Consider the following 17712-nt stretch of genomic DNA (forward strand, 5'->3'; position numbering starts at 1 on the left):
TTATTGTGTGTGTGCAATCAATGCATGCGGGCTTTTTACTGCCTGGCACGCAGACCCCATAGACCCCGATGTTGACTTGTACGAACTGTTCCATGCTCCATACACCCCAGCGCCCGACCCCAGTCCCATGATGCCTCCCGTGGGCGTGCAGGCCTCCGTTCTGAGCCACGACACCATCAAGGTGACGTGGGCCGACAACTCACTGCCCAAGAACCAGAAGATCACCGACAACCGCCACTACACCGTGCGATGGAAGACCAACATCCCCGCCAACACCAAAGTGAAGGTGAGAGACCTTGCCTTTCAGTTTTGTTCAGTTTTAAATCTCGTTTACTCAAGTTATGCTTTTGTTTATTTAAAGGGCAATTCACTCCAAGAAAAGCTGAATTTGCTTCCTCTAAATAAAACATCACTGATATCTAATACCCTCTGAATTCCTTATTTCGCTTTTACTTGTCGTGCTTTCTGACACTACTGAAGGTGCTGATGTGCAGGCAGTAATATCGCATGGTGGCGTAGAGTGAAGTGATCTGTCGGTGGCTCTGGACCTCAGGGGAAACATAGGGCTGAAGTTTGTAACAGAGAACAAAAACATCTGTCGTCATTTAAGTGTTGGAGCTATAAAGCGGCAGACAGACGCTTCACTCGCTTTTGTTTTATGTGCAATATGTAAAACTCCAAACTAATAATGCAGTGCACTGCCCTTTAAATAGTTTTGCACTAAAAAGAGAGTTCTATGTAAACTATATGATGTTGTCTCACCAGAAGCTATGAATGCAATATAATGTGAACTGTAATGTGTATATATAATTTTGCAGTCTAGTTTCCCCTCCACATTTATTACCGTCATTAATAAACATGCATAAAATGGCTTAGAATTGAGGCGTATCTTATGCAGTTGCATGTAACGCCGCAACTAACTTTTATTTTGGTAATTGATTATTCTATCAATTATTCTGATAAAATAAATTAGCCGTTTTTTGCAGATTTTACAGATTGTGTATGATATTCAAAATATACTGAAAGATGCAAATAAACAAATAATTGATTTCATTTTGAAATAAGAATGTAAGCATTTTATTACCTAAAATGGAATAACATAATATCCCTATAGTGAAATTGAACCAGGTGAAGCTAACATTATGCCACTAGAACATATTGACTTAAACATATTTACAGACAGAGAGGAGGTTTTTTTTTTTTTTTTATCTTAAATGCAAAATGTAGATTTACTTTGTATCAGCAAATTGTTTTTGAGTCTGTATACTCTAGTCAGCTCAGCTTGTTGTTCATTAATTAATGTCATTTAGCAAAGAGGTCATTGACTTTGCCAAAACTCTCCCATATTGAGCAAGCATGAGGCGACAGGGGAGAGGAACAGCTCCCTTTTGAACAGGGAGGAACCTCGAGCAAATCGGTCCATAGCTAACAGCATATAAAGGCTATAAAGAAATACATTTATAAACAAAACTGTTGTTGAGTCTGTTTGTGTTTTAGTTGTGCTTATGTTGTTGACAATTGAGTATTTATTTATAGAATTCAACAAGCATATTGAATGGTAAATGGACTGAACTTATATAGTGCTTTTCCAGTCATTTTTGACCACTCAAAGCGCTTTACCCAGTCGCACTCACACACACACATTTATACACCGATACGATGATCGGTTAAGTGCCTTGCCCAGAGGCACGTTGACAGTTGGCAGGAGGAAGCTGGAATCGAACCTACAACCTACCGATCGCAAGACCACTACTCTACCAAAGCGCCACAGTCGCTGATATTGCCACTGTTACGTTATAGATGGAAGCTGAAAGGGTCTGAAACCTTTTTGCACTAAACGGCTGGAATGAGACACAAAGACGTGACGTGTGGGAGGCACAACCTGATGCAGAGAGGACACATTTTCAGTAGTTTATCAGGAGATATTAAATAGCGGTAGAGGCCACTCACATGTCCAAATTATTGACTGCTGTGGACAGAAGCAGTTTGCAGGGTAGCTACCCTCAGCACGCTCCTTGTGGATTAAAACGGACAATGCTAATGAGTAATTGTAATCTCAGAAGGATTATTTCTATAATTTGAAAATCGGTTTGATTTCGATTTGTTTTCCGGACAGAAACAGCAGGACTATGAATATTTATCCCAAGCAGAGCCACGGTTTGAATTTTATAGTTGTTTGTTCTTAGCCCGAGGCTAAGGATTTGTGCAAATTAGCTTTTAAAATTTTTTTAAAAGTAAAATTTAGAATGCAGTTTTCTCAGTTTGGGGTTGTCACGTTTGCCTGCATCCTTCTGGTTTTGTGAATGTGTGTGGAAACAGTGGCCAAGCTCAGATAAAGGGTTGCGTTTACTGATAAATTATTCAACAAGGACAAGACAAACAGAGGCAGAGAAAAAAAGAGAAGAGGTTGTAGATCTGACAACACATTCCCCATACCACCAGCTCACGGGACGCACCAAAATAAACGAACGCAAGCCGGGAAGCTGCACCGAGTCAGCTGACGGGCTTCAAACGCATGCTGCTCGACCTTAACGTAAAGAGATTCGTGATTTATTTATTGTTATTCCGAGGAAAACAGAGGGGGAAAGTGCCATTTAAACACTGCACGATAAACAGACCATAAAGTAAATCAGCACAAGTTCAACGCGAACAGCTCCATCTTTTGTTACAAGTGGATGCTCTAAGTGGTCTGATTCACACAGCGTGACAATAATTAAAGAGCTGCTCAGGCTTATTATGTTTCTGTCCTGTTAATGAAATCAAATATATTAAGGCCGCACCGTGTTCTGGAAATGTCGTCCTGCGTCTCCTTGTATTTTTCTGCTCTCCTACAGACACAAACAACAGAAGCGCTGTCACTTTAATGCCTCTCTTAGATCGAGTCTAACCAGACAGGCTTGTGCATTATTGAGGGAATGACTGCTCTTAAACTGGCTGCGTGCAGCTAAAGAGTGGAGCGTTTGCCAGCTTACCCCACTGCCCTCTGTTTGGCAGCCCCCCGGCGGAGAACTGCCGTGGCAACCGGCTCCTTTCGTTAACCCGATTCTCCCACTTTTGCTTTATTTTTTCATGACGACCCAACTCAGTGGAGAGCAAGTAAAATGGTTGCATAAGTCAGCGTTTAAGCATGTCCGTAAGGTGTGTTTATGGTTAAGTGTTTCTTTGTGGTTGTAGAGCCCATTTGTTTTGTCTAGACTTCTTGTGCAGGTTTGAAATTCTTTTAGAAAGCCTGTTTGCGGTTCTGTTAAAGAGCACTTCAGTATGCAGAAAATTGTTTTTCTCATCACCAGAGTGCAGTAAGCTGTGAGAAAACGGCGACCTGCAGTGTTTTTATTTGCTCAGACTTTTCCGACGTATTGTTTTTAGTAGGTGTGTAATGGTACACGTAAATCAATTCAGGAGGTAGACGGCAGACCAAGTTTTGTGCGTTTGGTGTGATTATCGAACTGCTTCTAGCCTTTTCTCCATCGCGAAGTCTCTCTCTAGCCGGTTAGTGTCTGGTTCGGTTCTAGTAAAATTGACTGTGTCTCCATTGACAGTGTGTTCCTCACTATGTGGACGCGAACATGTGGAGCTGTAATTGACCCTCCAATTATGTCGTTTTGCGCGAGCACACAGTTTCTCCCAAATCTCTCGGTATATTTGTTTGTTGCTGGTTGCCCCACGCGGTTGATGGTGTTTGCGGTCTTTGCTACAACTGATATAAAGGTCTGGACATGAAGGCTTCATCGTGGAGTTATTGATTTGCAGCTGACCAAATGCTACTGTATCATTGCAGATTCAAAATTTGCGTGCAATACCTGGCTAGCTCTGGCTTGTAGTTCCCTTAAGGTAGTCAAAGCAGGGAATTCAAGTTAGTTTGTGTAAGTCTTCTCTGATTATCTTTTAGTCCCTTCTCCATTGTGAAGTCTCACTCTAGCCAGTTAATGTCTGGTTCTATTCTAGTCACGTTAGCAGTGTGTTCCCCAATATGTGGGCATGAATATTGGTGGACCATGAGCACACAGGCGTCCAATTTCTCCAAAACGTTTATTTGTTGCGCATTGCCCCAATCCAGTTGATGCTGGATGAGCTCTTCCGCCACAACTGATAAGAGATTTGGACCTCAAGGTTTGACTATTTTTGTCATCATGCTAACTTCTATGATCTCAAATCTCAAAGGTGACGGTGAAGATGACGTAAATCCACTGGCCAATCAATGAATACAGTCTGCTGGCAATCAAGTGGCTTGCGCACAATACCTGGCTAGGTCCAGCTTGTACCACTCCTAACGTGGTTCCAAAAAAATCTTTGCCTACTCATGTTGAACATTTTTCTTCCGTTTTCTAAATCGGATTATCTTATAAAGTTATTCTACATTCTAGGTTCATTTAACCTTTGGGAGACGAGAAGTCTTTTTGTAAACTGTAAAAAAATTTTTCTGGTTGTTTCTCATTTTCCATCTTTTCTGTCTTTCTAATTACGTTCTTTTTTTTCTTTCTCGTGTTTCTCTTTGCTTGTTTACTCCTTCAGATGGCCAACAGCACAAGCCTGAGCCACGTAGTGACAGGCCTGAAGCCCAACACACTTTACGAGTTCTCCGTCATGGTGACCAAGGGCCGCCGCGCCAGCACATGGAGCATGACCGCTCAAGGGACCACCTTTGAGACCAGTAAACACCACCAACACACGCGCGCCCACACTCATTCCCGCAGAAACATTTGTCATGAGAGAATCATCAGTGACTGCAGAGTGACAAACCCCTGGCTGGTTGGGAATAACAGTGAACGTTTTGCACCCCAAATGGAAGGAGGGAACACACCAGCAGATAAGTGATGGCAGCACGGTAAAATGTATCTGGACAGGTATTTATGAGCAGCTCTGCTGTTCAAAATTAGGCAGCTTGCCTCAAATTTGATAATTGGGGATAATTCTACCTGACTTCCTCAGAGGAAAGTAGGCATAACCACACCTCAATCGCAAAATACACAATCAGACTAACACTGGGGGGGGGGGAAATAATAAAAATTAGAATTGTTGGGGGGTTTTTGTTGATATTTATTCCAATATTCTTCTTGATTTGCAGACCTATGGCCATGTTTCTCCGTCTGAGGAGTCACAATCCAACACCTGCCTCAGTCTCTGCCTGTAGATGGAGGGAAAAAAAAACCTTTACTGGTTTTATTGGCCCTTTTCTGATCTCTGCCTTCAAACTATAGGGCATTCCTCTTGTGAATATAGTTTCCCTTTAATTAGTTAATCCCAATGAATCAATGGTTTGTTTTAATATTACCTGTTGATGTTGTGCATGTGATGCCACATCCCCTACATCACAGAATGAAATTACGCTCAGACAAAATGAGAGCTTAAAAGAACAATATAATTAGGGCAGTGTAACAGTCTGTGCAAATGTTCTTGGCTATATTTTTTTGCAACTAAAAAAAAAATAAAGACAGAGCATAGGATTATTGCTGCTTTTCTGTTTTTGCTGTTATTTTTTAAGCAGTTAGATCATGGTATATATTTTCAGTATTTTGGAAAGCTTTAAGCTTAAAGAGTAAATATAATCTATAACTCAACTAACTAAAATTTAAATGATGAAGATAATGAAAGGCACATGTTCCACTCTGACTCTAACAACTAGCATTAGGATCCATTTAAAATATTTTACCTCTCGGGGGATAGTTTTTAATCCTTATTTAGTCTTCTTGCCATTTTTTAATATAAACACCCTTACTGTATTTATGCACACTAAAATATAACAAAAGATTTTTGTTAACGCCTTCACAACACCGAACAGAACGAAGCAGGTACTTTAAGTGACAAATGGAGAATCTAAACTGTTTTCTAAAAGTTTCTATTCCGTCCCAGGCAGGGGTTTGTCGCACACGTGAGCAAACAAATGGATCCTAAGGGGTCAAATAATATCAGTCACAGCAACACAGTTATTTTCTATCTGATGTTTCATTTTAAAAACACGTTTAATTGTCAATTGTCCGTGCCTCAGTCCCCAGCTCCGCCCCAAAAGACGTGACAGTGGTGAGCAAAGAGAACAAGCCACGCACCATAATAGTCAACTGGCAGCCTCCCTCTGAAGCCAATGGGAAAATTACCGGTGAGCATCAAACTGTCTTGTGGCTCTTTCATGTGTCAAAAATATTTGGAGAATTTATATCTGATATAGAGGTTTGATTTGAAAATGGTGCCAATTTTTCACTGCTGAGGGAGAAACAAACTTCAAACTTTTCTTTTAATGTCTTTTTTGTTTAAGTATTAAACATCTATGTTAATCTGCCTAAATGTAACTTTTCAATGAGTTTTATTGCTCAGTTATCTTGAAATATAATTCACGTAGTATTAATTAAGAATGCACCGGTATACAGATTTAGGCTGATATCAATATCCAATATTAATACTGTGGATATTTACCAATGTTATTTATGCTTTCCTGCTCTTTCAACACAATGTAAAAGAAAAATGACCCCCTGTGCTAACATTGCTTTTCTGTTTTGGTTAAACATCCCATAATCATTTGTTGCTCAACCTTAAAAATTCCACAATTTAAAATGGAAAGTGTTATTTAAATCTACATCCTAAGGAATACTAATCTTATTGAAATGAGTAATTACAAAAGTTATTGACATGGATGTCCACTATCTTGTGTGCCAAGTTGTAGAAAATGTTTTGAAGCTTTATCTCAATCAATGCAAAGAAAAATTCCCATTCTGTATTTCAAGGTGCAGTCTAACGCCGCCTGTCTTGTCCCCTCAGGTTACATTATCTACTACAGCACAGACGTCAACGCGGTGGTCCACGACTGGGTCATCGAGCCTGTGGTGGGGAACCGCCTCACACACCAGATCCAGGAGCTGACTCTGGACACGACGTACTACTTCAAGATCCAGGCCAGGAACTCCAAAGGAATGGGGCCCATGTCGGAGCCTGTTCAGTTCAGAACTCCCAAGAGTAAGTGTCCAAAATGTGCAGGAGAACGGTCCACAGATCGACGTGAAAACATCAGCAAGGCTTACAAATTTTATTTAGGGTTTTTTTGTTGTTGTTGTACTGGAGGGCTCCTGTTATGATTTCCAATAAATAAATTATTCAGTTGTATTTCTTCCTTGGGTATATCGCAATCATAGAGCACAGATAACGAGTAGTCCACTCGGCAACTAATGAAAAGCACAAATTTTCCACCTGAGCAACCAGGTTTTATTGAAAAAGTTGCTTCTGCCAACACCCGCATCCAAAAATACCAAAGATAAAAGAAATAAACAAATGCAGTAAAATGCTTGTGATTGTCATGTGGGAAAATGTGATAATCTTCATCAAGTTCAAATACTTTTACAAACTTTGTAGGTGGAATACAAATATTACACATCAACTGAGGCAGCTTTAGAACTTTACTTTTATTACTGCAGCAGCTATTTCCTGTCAGCTTGCTCTATTAACTAATAATCCCTCTTCTGAGACATTAAATTAAAATTGTACACTGACTTATCAATATTCTTTACTTTTATTTGCTATAGATTTTAAATTTTTTTGCCAAAGTTGTGTTTATTTCTTCCATTTGAGTCATTCTCTTTGAAATCTGCTCCGCAGCGTAGATTGTGTTAAAACCCTCGGGATGAATTGGGTTGGGGAGCCGCACGCAGCGCATTTTGGCTTTAATTTGAGTTACTTAGCAGGGCTGTTTTATTTTATTGCCATATTTTATTATTATTTTTTTGTTTTGCAAAGCTTTTTAAGTTTTGGAAATCAATCTGTGCTTTTATTGTGGGACGATTGAATCATTTCTGGATCGACGCTTTGCTCCTTTTATCAGCTCTGCTCTGACTGTTCAGCAACTGTTTTTGGTTTTCTCACATGTTTTTCATTTCTCTAGATTTGCCCTTCTTCCTCCCACAGTCCCCCATCTGCCCTCCCACCCCCGTATTTCTTTCCCTTGCCGCTCTTCTCAGCTAACTGTTTTTGTTTTGCGTTTTATTGTCTCTTCCTCTCTGCTCTCCTTTGGCCTGTTAAGCTGAGTCCTCTGACAAAATGGCTAATGACCAAGGTAAACTCCCTCTTCTCACTTTATCACTGCCAACCGCACCTCGTGTGCTTCTCTTTCTAAGCATCTCCATCTTCTGGGCTGATGACAACTTGCAATGCATGACTGCCAGATTGTGTTTGTGCTCGTACAGTTTGTAGACCGTTGAATTTGCACCAGAAGGCCTGGAGAATCTTATTTTCTTTCTCTCTGTTTGACTCAGCTTCAAATATCCCACCAAAGCCAGGACCTCCAGGCAACTCGTATCCAGTTGCCCCTCGAAATTCAGATGGTAAGTCCTTAATCCCACCTGCTGACTAGACTGTGATTGCCATTGGCTTTTAAAGCTAATTGGATGGCTAATTGGAAGGCCACCCTTGCTTTGTTTCTCAGAGTGAAATGTACAGCAGAAAGAAACGGAGAAAGAGCAAAATAAAACACAGAAGCACCATTGCACTCAATCATACACTAGCAGGAGAAATGTCTCGTCATCTTTTCCCAAAGACAAAAGACAAATCTCTTAATCGGTACAATGTGTCACCATTCCGTTGTTGTTTACGTTTTGTGAAGGACGAAGTTGTGCTCAGTGTCTTCTGAGGGTTTTGAGTCATTTTCTTCCATAGTTCCTGGTGGCATCCCTCCACATGTAAGGGGGTGGGTGAAAGGTTTTTTTGATTGATTCGGGTTGCTTGACACATCGTCGTGTGAAAGCAAACCGCACCAGCTGAAGATGTAACAAACGTTCCAATATTAGTCCCCAATCGAACTGAGTCGACCGAACTATCAGGTGTGAAAACAATGGTGGTCCAGCTAAAAGCCCAGACCTCAGTCTGATTCAAATGTGGTGGTGGAGACACCTGTAGAGCCTTTCAGACACCAAAATTCAAATTAATATGAACGACCGATGAAGCCTGAAGCGGCAGCTTCAGGTTAACGGTGCTCAAGATGCTCCTGTGCATGTGACTTTGCACTTCTAGTCTAATTCACTTTCTCTCCTCTCGAGGTAAAATAGGTCCTAGAAATGAGAATCTCACCGTGATCATCGTCAGCATAATCGCAGTGGGAGTCTTCACCACCATAGTGGTGGTAGTGGGAGCCTTACTGTGCACGCGGCGCAGCACGTCCCAGCAGAAAAAGTGAGATCTTCACTAACTCATTTCATTCTGTTATTTGTTTCGTCATCATTCTCTCTTCCGGTTGTCGTCTTCGCTTGTATAAACGAGGTGTTCGTGGCGTTTCCCCCTGCCAGGAAGCGAGCGGCCTCGAAATCATCAAATGGTTCCCATAAGTACAAGGGAAACTCCAAAGACCTGAAGCCGCCCGACCTTTGGATTCACCACGAGAGGCTGGAACTGAAACCCATAGACAAGTCGCCGGAACCCAACCCAATCATGACCGAGACGCCCATCCCTCGCACCTCGCAGGACATCACCCCCGCCGACAGCGGCCTGGAGAGCAACCCCCACCTGCAGCAGAGGCGCAACTCCTACCGAGGTCAGGTTTGCCAACGCCCGTAAAAGGCAACGCTTCTAAGTTAATGTTTTGGAAAAAAACGGATCAAAGCGAAATGTCACCCTTGCTGCCTGGGTGCACATTGATAATAACATCCAGCATAAGTTTGATTCTGCCTGGCAGACAGGAAGTGGCATTTCAGGAGATTGACCAAAAAAAAAAAAAAAGTGAGTTCATTATTTGAGCTGGAAATTCAATAAAAACCTGCAGGTATGCTTCCAGGAGCCTGACTGAAGGATTATTGGACAATTTTTAGCGAAGGATGTGTTTGTCTCCTCTTTTTTTTTTTTTGTCTGTTATTGCCATGCAAAACATTTCATGCTTTATCATGACATGGCTCACGGCGCTCATTACACATCATAACGCCGCGAGCCCTCGTGATTGCCGCGATTTCCTTCAAGTGCAGGCGACAATCGGAGTTGACATTTGGAAATATCACACAGCGATACAAAGCGGATTAGAGTAATGAGGGATCATTAACTAGAAACACCCAACGTCAGAATAGCAACTGATCTGATTGGCTCATTTCCACCGTACCTTTTAGGCCACGAATCAGACGACAGCATGTCCACACTTGCAGGCCGCCGGGTGATGAGGCCTAAAATGATGATGCCTTTTGACGCTCAGCCGCCCCAGCGTAAGTGTGTGTGTGAACGTGTCACAGCAACTCAGTAGTAATTATGGAGGGCAAAAAAAATAGTAAAAATCTCTCCAAATCAAAAGCAACAGATTCATCTATTCCATGATTTGTTCTTTTTTGAATTTGTCTACCTCCTGAGTGACGAACCCCAGACCGGGAGAGTGTTTATCGCAGGAATCTGCATGCGTGAATCCTCATCGTTCATTAAGCATCTCTCATCCTGTTTGTTTGTGTGTATCCACGTCCATTTCCATTCACAGCCGTGATTAGTGCTCACCCCATCCATTCCCTCGATAACCATCATCACCATTATCACATGGGCAGCCTGGTATCACCGACACGCAGCTACCTCTACCATCAAGGCAGCGGGTACCCTCGCCCGCACGCCTGCGCCTCCCCCATCTCCCACCTAGAGAGGGTGGACTCTTCAGGTGAGACACTGCCCCCTGCTGGACAGCCCGAGAAAGCCGCATGAGGGCAGGCCACTTTCACTTACTGAACATTTGATTATTCGTCTGTTGGCAGCTGCCGCCATCTTGTTACGTTTGTAATTCTTCTCTGCTGTCTTGCAGATTTTCTCTAGTTATTGAAATAACGATGGGATTAAAATGCCAAAGCCAATTTCCTGTTTTTTTTGTCTTGTTGTTGCAATAGAGGAGCCTAGACCCAAACAGTTGATTACAGAATGAGGATTTTTCTTAATGTTTTCATACACTGCTACACTACACCTGTCAGCTTCTTTCTTCCACCCCAAGGCTTTTGGATGAACAATTTATATTTTCCCCCCATGCAGGTGTTTTCACAAATAGCGTAAAAAAAAATTCACAGTGTTTAAGGATCTCGAATTAGCGTTTAATTGGTTTAAATACTGCAGTTTTGAACTATGTAAGGTGCCAGTAACATAGATGCGAAATAGGCCTTTTTTGTGTTTTCACAGATGAAGTAAAAGCAATGGAAAACTGCTTGAATAAATATTTTCACATTGCAGAATTTAGTTAATCTTTGATCAATACTTTGGATTTTGAACTAAAGGCGATAAAATACAGTTCCTAAAACACTTACTAAATAGATCAATTCACTGAAATAGTTCTTTTATCAGTAGATTGGACAAATGAGATTTGTTTCAAATATAGGTTTAATGATGCCATAGAAATTGCGATGACAATTGAAATTGTAGGAATATTCAGCACTAATTTAGCAAAACAAAGTTGTGCTGACTGGATCATTGCTTTGTCATATAAACTTCCTCTGCAGGAGAAATACTGCAAAGGTTTTCCATCATATTATTGAAATGTTACTGGCCGTGTGCTGTAGAAGCAGGAAGCGGTGAATGATGTTAACACAAGGTTTGAGCCCTACGTTCTCTGATTTGAACGCTGTAGATTTAGAAAACTTGTTTAATCAATTGTTGATTATTGCAATTATTTTGTGGTTGTGCATCATATTTGTTTCTTACATACAGCTCAATACTATGAATGCTAAGGAATGCATGGATCAGGCGTCTCCTCCTGATCACCGATTTCCAGTTTTTATTAAGATCCTGTCAAATCAGATTTTGACCAATTCTTATTTTTTATCATTCCAGTTGTAGTAACACATAAAAAGCTGCAGATTCTCTGTCTGACAATGATACAATTACAAGACTCTGCCCATTTACAAATTACACCATATGTTATTAACTTAATCCAATTTTAATTAAACTGGGGGGAAAAAAGGTGCTTCATACCGGATCCTGTTAACTGATGCGTCTTTAGACAGAAAATGATGGGACCTTTTGATTTTGATGCAGTCAACGAACAGGAAAAATATGTTTGAGCTTTCGACTTCCATTGGCGATCAAAAGATAATTGGCTCGTTCCGATTTCTGATGAATTTACAGGTTTTGTTGAATTCCACATTCTGTTTCATACTTTGCATGTAAGTGCAGCGGGCTGACCGGACAGGTCAGAAGACACTGTTCGTATTAGCATAGAATATCTGCAGCTGACTGTTTATTTTTGTCACCGTCATCTTCTCATTTGAATTTAGTCCCTGGTTGTGTATAATGTGGAGTTTGAGATGATACATCTAAATTGCTAATATTGCCAAAAAATCACAGCCATTAATGTAAATTGCGCCCAAGACAAGCAAATCTGTAATTTATTCAGATTGTGGAAGCTGAAACAAATGAGCCAGTGGGTTTAAATTGTTATCTTTAGTACTTAGTTCTCAAACTCGATGAAACCCTGGAGAACTATTTAAATTCATTTCTCTGTGTTTTCCATCCTCATCTCTTTTGGACTGTTCTTTCACCTAACAGTCACAAAGGTCGTGTGAAAGATGGTTTAAATCCTGCGCTTCCACTACTTCCTCTTGTCTCTCCTCCAGAATCCGTGAGGAACACGCCGAGTTCGGAGCCCCTCCCTCCGCCTACCGCCTCCTCCCAGGTCTCCTGCCCCTCCGAGATCATGGCTGACCCAGAGGGCAGCTACCACGGCTCCACCACCACCGAGGAAGAGCCCAGCTACTCCAGCAACCTGCCGCCACATCGGCCAGCCCACCCGCACGCCCACGCACACCCCCTCAAGAGCTTCGCCGTGCCGGCGATCCCGGTCTCCGGCCATCCGTCATACGAGTCCCCCGCCCTGCCCAGTACGCCTCTGCTCGCTCAGACCGGTGAGCACTCACCTCAGACATACCCAGAGTCTGTTTACCACCAGTGTGAGTTGTTTTATAGCCTTCATTTACATGCTTAAAATGCTTTATTCTGTTAAATCTATCTTGTAATGTTAAGTTTGATATTTAAGACCAAGTTAATGTTTGTCCTTCAAATTTCTTGCGTTCCTGTTTGATCCACATTCACTGTAATCCAGAATAATTACGCTCATTTGTTCAGCAGTCTTTGAGAAAAAAAAAGGCTTTAAAAACTGTTTTCTATATATCCGCCTTCAAATAAAATCCCGTCCAAGCTGTTTTCTTTCTGAAGTCAACTAGTTGCTAAATAATCCACCTGTCTGTAACTCTACTACTCTGCAAAGGCCTCAGAGGTTTTCTTAGCCAGAAAATACAGCAGACAGCTCATAAATAAGGCGAAGTGGAAATTTAAAGCAGCTTATAAAACAATACCCCAAGCTTTGAAGATCTAACGTAGCACTGCTTAACCCATCTTGACAAAATGGTAAGAGCGTGCTACAACTGCAAACCTAGCAATAAAGTCCACTAGGTCTGACTGAAATGACCTTAAAGCACTTTAAGAGGAGAGTTTTCAGGGAAACAAGAAAAAACAAGAACATTTCTGAGGTTGAAAAGTCAAAACATTTCTAGCAAAAACTCTGAAATTTCCAGAGTTTTTCTAGAAAATGTTTGACTTTTCAACCTGAAAAATATCCTTGTTTTTTCTATCTACAACTTTGCCCTAATAAGCCAGTGTACTACTTTGTGTTGGTCTGCCAACTCCCCACCCCACAAAAAAACATAACATTTTCAGGTTGTGGCATAGTGAGACGTGTACAGGCAGAGTTATGAATACTGCCAGCTCTAACTACAAGCCTTTGCAAACCTCTTCCTCCTCTAGGGCCCCCCACTCACCCTCACGTTGTAAAAACAGCCTCCATTGGAACACTAGGAAGAACACGCACTCCAATGATCGTAACGGTGCCCAACGCCCCCGACGTACCAGAGACGAGCAAAATGCTGGAGGATGTAGACAGCGTGAGTATACTGCCTCACGATGGCCTTTGGTAGCTTTGCAGTGATGATGATGGTAAATGTCCATGAATGTTATCTGTCCTTTCTTTATAAAAAAGAAATCACATCACACTCCAAATTCCATGTGCATTTTTTTTTTCTCTAGGCTCTGGGTTAGAAACATTCCTTTCAGCTGGACTTGTTGTAACCACATTTTCTGTTTTTGCTCTTTCCCTCATCTTGTTTCTTCCAACTTCAACCTCGTTTTTATTTCTCGGCTGCTTTCGAAACATAAATGATTCGTTCTAACGACTGCTCATAACAAAACCCATAACTGGAATGACGTTTTTTTCTTATTTTGTGTGTGTGTGTGCGTGTGTGTGTTTACCATCTGGGTTTTTACCTCCATTTTACCCTCATTTGATTGGCTGTCGCTCCCGTTTGGTTGTTAATGTTTTGCTTTCGTCTTGCTTCAGTCTCATTGACCAGTCTCCCAGCTCGCCTCACCACCCCCCCATCCCACTCCTTCCTGTCGGCCTCTGATGGATCCCCTGACTGACCTCCTCTCCCTCCTTTCCTTTTCTTCTTTCCTCTCTTCCTTCCCCCACTCCCAGGTGCTTGCCTCCCTGCCCCCCTGTCCCTCCCCGGCCCCCCGCAGTAACCCTATTCCTCTCCCTCAGAGCTACGAGCCCGACGAGCTGACCGAGGAGATGGCGCACCTCGAGGGCCTGATGAAAGACCTGAACGCCATCACGACAGCGCCATGACCACGCACTCGCTCGCTCGCTCAGAGAGACGCACTCGCACACACTCCCGCACACACCCACACACACGCGTATGCAGAAACAAGCCACACGACTTTCACAAGCAAAACACATCCAGAGGCCACGTGGACACAAACCCGGCCTCCTGCGGCCCCCGACGGAGACAACGGAACCTCCAGACTGAAACGTAGGAACTGCTTCTTCTTCTTCTTCAGTCTCAGACAGGAGATTGCCACGACGAGGAGGAGGAGGAGGATAAATCGAGACGCTTCATGTTGATATGAAGAACAAACCTCAGAGACGATGAACTTTTTGGTTGCTTTCAGCCGAACGATTGTGAATCTCACCTTTTTTTGTTTTTCCTCGCTGGTCGACTCGGCATGAAGTGAAGAGGTGGAAAGATCATAAACATGCGGGGGAGGGGTTTTTATTGATGCCGGCGCTCGTGCGGTGCCGACTACAACACGGTGTTTGATCAGTGTTTACTTTGTGCGTTTTGTATATCTATTGGGCTGTTTCAGTGAAGTGAGCATTGGATGTCAGCTCCTCCCATTTACTATTTTTTTTTACTGTTTTGTTTTTTACAAACCCACAATATTTCATGTCCGTTTTGCTTTTTACCCTTTTGTGTCATATATTGTGCCATGACTTTTTATTTCCAATGTTATTTTATTTCTTACATGCGTCTCCTTATGAATATGTACATACATGTTTTTAAACTGCCTCATTCTTTCTTTAATATTGTTTCATTATTATTTTATTATTATTATTATTACTTGTGATTTAAATTGAGTCCTGAAGCTCAGTTTTCATATCAGTGGAGGTGTGAAGCCTGACGGGTTTCTACAGTTTCCCGTTTCCCCGTTTCCCCTGTTTCACGTTGTCCACTTCGTACACTAAATCGCTCTTTGGTCTTTCCTGTTCGTTGTGGGAGCTCCGTTTTAAAAAGCCTTACCAACATGTTTGTACGTCGGACCGCGGAGAAGACTCGCCGTTGACTTTCTCCCACGCCGCCGTGGGAGCTCCTGGATCATTCTGTGGGACTGTGGCAGCTTCTCGCTGGTCAGGGTTACCTCGGACTCAGAGCGCTGACCCCAACACCCGCCACTCAACAGCTCTCCGAAAAAGAAGGCATCAATCAATCGATCGATCGAACAGCAGCAGATGAAAAGTTATCTTTTTATACAACGAGTTTGGTCGTATGTGTGCGTTTTCCAAAAAAAAAGAAACAAACAAAAAACATAATAATCTTTGATTTTTGGACATTTCTTCTGCTGAAACACTCGGGCATTTCCTTGCTGCAAAGTCTTTTTAATGTTCCTCTTTTGTTTGTTTTTTTTCCCCCCTTCTCCTCTTCATTGAATGCCACACCCGTTGTGGTTCTGTTACAAATGTTATAGGATGCAATGATGTTGACCTTTTGAAAGGGACTCCTGGATTTTTTTTTTTTTTTTTTTTTTACATATATATATATATATATATATATATATATATATATACATATATATATATATATATATATATATATGTATATATATATATATATATATATGGTAGGTTTTGTACGAAGAAAAATAAAAAAAGATTGTTCTGAACACAAATCTGCTGTAAAAGAAAAAAAAAAGAGAGGAAGAAAAAAGGTCCATCTCTGACACTAGTTTTTCATTACCCTCTTACCCAAAGAAATTTTGTCATTTGCAATCATAGTAATTTCCTCTACTTTTGTGAATACCATGTTTTGCATAAATGTGCATCGTCATGAATGTCAGTATAACTGTAAGAGATTTTAACTTTGGAGACAAACAAGGAACACGTTGCAAAGGAAACTGGGAGAAAAAGGAACCAGACTCCATTTGGGAAACGATCTGTTGAGTTGTAAAACAGTTGAACCTGTATTGCACTTTTTCACAATTTTTGGAAAGTAAATTTCTTACATATCTTGTGTTTTGAATATCAGAAGCTGTTTGTGTAACGTAGTGTCTTAGGTAAGCAGCAGGCAGCTTGTCTTTTTTTTTTTTATATATATATATATATTTTATTTTATTTTAATTTTTTTTTTGCGTCAGAGATGATATGAAATGAGCGACTGAGTTGTTTCACTTGGCGGCTCGTGATGAGGAGTTCTGTTGTTCTGCTTGTTCATGTACAGAGCTTTCTTTGCTTTCTGTAGAAGAAGAAGAAAAAAAATCTGTGGCTTTTTAAAAAAAAATGTTGAAAAATGTTTGGACAAAAATATGTTTTTTTTATTGGTGCTCCTATACATTGTGTATACAAGCTATTAAGAATACTAACAAAGTAAACGTCTCTGCTGGTCTTTCTTTTCATCAGGAATGATTGGAAAACTGATGTGGCGTTTAGTGTTCTCTGAAATGTGAAGCACTAAGACGAGAGTAGGTTAACCAGAGCTACAAATTCACCTTATTAATCTAGAATATCAAAAGGTTTATTTCAGCTATTCAAATTAATAGTGAAACTTGTGTAGAGATTTGTTGCTCGGTTATGGCATCAACATGCCGTAACCATTAGAACATAAAATCGGGAGCCGTGTCCAAGCTTTGTGTGGAATTCGCCTATAAAATGAGTTCCTCTTTTAAATTGAATTATTGAAGCAGACGAATGGTGTTCTTACAAATATGTGCATGTGATCAAAGTACAGTCATATTCAAAAGGTTTTACTATGGTGAAAACATATAAAGCCAATTTACGACACTTATTCTCTAAACGTTCTTTACTAAGAAAAGAAAAGTTGATTCAAGCCAATCATTCACACCAATGTCAAGCCAGGTACATACAACAAAACTGATCTTAGCCCTCAAACATTGTGGTCCAGTTTACTATACAAATTCAATATAAAACTTGTCATCCAAAGACTCAGCAGAAAGTCATCGACTTGCAGGATTCATTCCTTCTGGATGAGCATGTAGCGACAGCAGAAAGGAAAATCCCCCTTTAACAGGAAGAAACCTGCAGCAGAACCTGGCTCAGTATGAGCGGCCATCTACCACGATCGACTGGGTGTTTGAGAAGACAACACACACAAAAAAGAAACACACAGATCAGAAAAATTACCTTTTGACACTAGGAAGTCCATATTCTTTAGATAAGACTCAAACTGAAGT

The 17712-nt window shown here is 41.2% G+C and overlaps 1 protein-coding gene across 15 annotated transcripts in view; it reads left to right on the plus strand.

Moving 5' to 3' along the window:
• The window catches only part of neo1 (neogenin 1), a 204634-nt gene extending 189463 nt beyond the window's left edge, over positions 1-15171 (plus strand). For 4 of the 15 annotated variants that reach the window (XM_023332282.1, XM_023332290.1, XM_023332292.1 and 1 more), the window contains 13 exons: positions 54-286; positions 4513-4651; positions 5987-6094; positions 6751-6945; positions 8003-8035; positions 8235-8303; positions 9015-9147; positions 9261-9505; positions 10068-10160; positions 10424-10594; positions 12531-12863; positions 13717-13853; positions 14444-15171. In XM_023332282.1, coding sequence (XP_023188050.1) covers positions 54-286; positions 4513-4651; positions 5987-6094; positions 6751-6945; positions 8003-8035; positions 8235-8303; positions 9015-9147; positions 9261-9505; positions 10068-10160; positions 10424-10594; positions 12531-12863; positions 13717-13853; positions 14444-14596 — 2042 coding nt within the window. In that variant the 3' untranslated portion in view covers positions 14597-15171. The other 11 variants (XM_023332293.1, XM_023332296.1, XM_023332291.1 and 8 more) reach the window with 10 other exon arrangements.
• Positions 15172-17712: the final 2541 nt, after the last annotated feature.

The sequence above is a fragment of the Xiphophorus maculatus genome, chromosome 4 (genome assembly GCF_002775205.1).
Source record: "Xiphophorus maculatus strain JP 163 A chromosome 4, X_maculatus-5.0-male, whole genome shotgun sequence".
Lineage (NCBI taxonomy): Eukaryota > Metazoa > Chordata > Actinopteri > Cyprinodontiformes > Poeciliidae > Xiphophorus > Xiphophorus maculatus.